General features: G+C 34.4%; 1 protein-coding gene across 1 annotated transcript in view; it reads right to left on the reverse strand.

Moving 5' to 3' along the window:
- Nucleotides 1–2500, reverse strand: part of LOC119596449 — a 6649-nt gene that overhangs the window by 2426 nt on the left and 1723 nt on the right. Inside the window, exons 2-4 of the mRNA XM_037945700.1 lie at nt 2417–2494; nt 1104–1769; nt 509–673 (exon numbers count right to left, since the gene is read on the reverse strand). Coding sequence (XP_037801628.1) covers nt 509–673; nt 1104–1769; nt 2417–2419 — 834 coding nt within the window. The 5' untranslated portion in view covers nt 2420–2494. The remainder of the gene's footprint in view (nt 1–508; nt 674–1103; nt 1770–2416; nt 2495–2500) is intronic.

The raw sequence follows: 2500 nt of genomic DNA on the forward strand, positions 1-2500 counted from the left end.
AATTACCATTATGATGGTGAATTACTTTCACTATGTATTGAATATATTTACTATCTCACTGTTATTATTTCATTAATAACTTTTATATTTCTCAACTTCATAATAACAATGTCAGTTCACTACCTATTAAAACAAATAAATTAGCATTATTACAGAATGAACCCAATGCCGCTGGGAAAATGCTGTGATCATCTTTTATTTTTTTGTGAAATGTCTCTGCACATAGATGGCTCTGCTAGTGCTTAGCCACAAGGGAGTCAATTAGTAGACCTTGTGACCTTACCTGATTTCACCTCTCCTTGAATTGGCAGGAAATTTTTTTTTTCATTAATGCTATGAATATTGATGGTGTTATTTTTATTATAAACATTTTAATTACTAAAGTGTTATAAACTTTAGTAAAAGCAAAATAATATAACATAAAATACTTTCGTAAATCAAGGAAAAGGGTAAATGGGCGAGACAGGCAGCATTGGGTTAAGAAAAAAAGTTGAACCTGGTTACTTACTGATACAGTTTCTCCTGTTATGCCTATGATGTTATTGACCTTCTCAAGGATAGTTGCATTATGTGTTCTATTGACTACTCTGTTGACAGAAGCTGCAACATCCTGCACACCAGCATCCGTTTCTTGGTTCATTAACTGTATGGTCCTTTTGGTAGCATGCAGCAACTGCCAAAAAAGTAACCTCATCAAGAACAGTTAAAATAATGACCAGGAGACAGTGTAATACTATACTGCATTGACTGACATACTAAAATATTAACCAATTTGCACACAGATAGCTTATTTTTGACATTATGATTCTTATAATGTTAAGATACTAATAAAAAAAAAGGAATCCTTCCAAAAAGCAAGGAAAAGGGTAAGCAGGTCAGATGTGCAGGACTAATAATCAATTCTTTGGTAACTAAGTACTTATGGAGCTATAACAATTAATAAACTAAAATAACAGCAGACATAGCATGAATTTTTGCCATCTGGGATATCTGAATTCATCATACTTACACCACAATGATAATATCACAGACCATATGACATTAATAAAAGAAAAAAAAAAATACTACACACACACATCCTTGTGTAAAAATATAGATCTCACCTTAGCTGACTGCTGGATGACATTCACATCTGGAAGTGTATCATTGCACTGTTTGATCCACTCTAATGTAACAGCATGACACTGTTCAGCACTGCTGATGGCCCTATCTGTATCCATTCCTTTGTCACTAGTATGAAGAGTTTCAGCTGCTTCCCGTAACATGAGGTACTGTTGTTCACCTTGTCCTTGAAGATCAGTCAACCTGCTCTTTTCCTTCTTCAGGAGTTGCTGTGCATTCATGTGACTCTGGATCATCTCTGTGAGATTCTTAATTTGCTCCTCATGTTCTATTATCAAGTTATCCAAGGTTGTGTTGTAGGTACGGAGTTGAGTTTGCATCTGAGTACAATCTGAAGTACCACTACTGACTGCCAACTGCATTATTCTCAGTTTGGTTGGGTCTCTTGCAATATCCTGTTGGGGTTCTGGCACTTCTCTTTTCCCTGGTGAAGCTAAGTTTATGCTTGATAGCAACTCTTCAAAATCATAAGCAATGGGGATTTGCATTATGTCAGGAATGCTGTGCTGGGAACAGCAGATGGGGCACTTGAGGGCACCCTCCTTCAAGAGGCTTGTCACACATACAGAGCAGAAGAAGTGACCACATGGCAGTACTCTTGGTCTTCTGTCAGCCTGATCATAATCACAGAAGCAAACCTTACATTCCTGTGGGTTGGAAGGGGATATTACCATATATTCTGAGTATATATGTCTGAGTAACCATGATTATGAGTGCATGAGTGTGCATGTGGATGTACATATGTAAATACAGTATATATATGTTATACATACATATATAAAAAAATATATATATATATACATATACATACATACATATATATATATATATATATATATATATATATATATATATATATATATATTTGTGTATGTGTGTGTGCGTGTGCATGTGCATGTGCGTGTGCGTGAGCGTGTGCGTGTGTGCATGTGTGTCTGTGTGTGAGTATGTGTGTATGTGCGTGTGTAAGTGTGTGTAAGTGTGCACATGTGCGCATCAATATTTAAAAAAAGCAAATGAAACTCAATATCAATGTCAATATCAAAAGATCACATCCTAAATTTTCACTTTTCTTTTTATAAATATTTAGAAAAATAAGTAAACACCTTTATATATAAAATTGAATACAAAAGATGGACAATATTTCTTTATGAACACCCTGAATTCTTATCCAATACATATTTTAATATCAAACTATCATATAAAAAAAGTTAAATGTTTATAGTGAATATCCAATACAGTTTCAAATATAATCAAACTTACTGCTAAGGAACCACTGCTGCATTAGTCTTACCATGTTCTCTGAGGTTAACTGAAGCACTTCAAACTATGCTCTGAAGTTTAATCTCAATGAGTCTTCAACTTCTTTAACCTGAAA

The sequence above is a fragment of the Penaeus monodon genome, chromosome 38, assembly GCF_015228065.2.
Source record: "Penaeus monodon isolate SGIC_2016 chromosome 38, NSTDA_Pmon_1, whole genome shotgun sequence".
Classification (NCBI taxonomy): Eukaryota; Metazoa; Arthropoda; class Malacostraca; order Decapoda; family Penaeidae; genus Penaeus; species Penaeus monodon.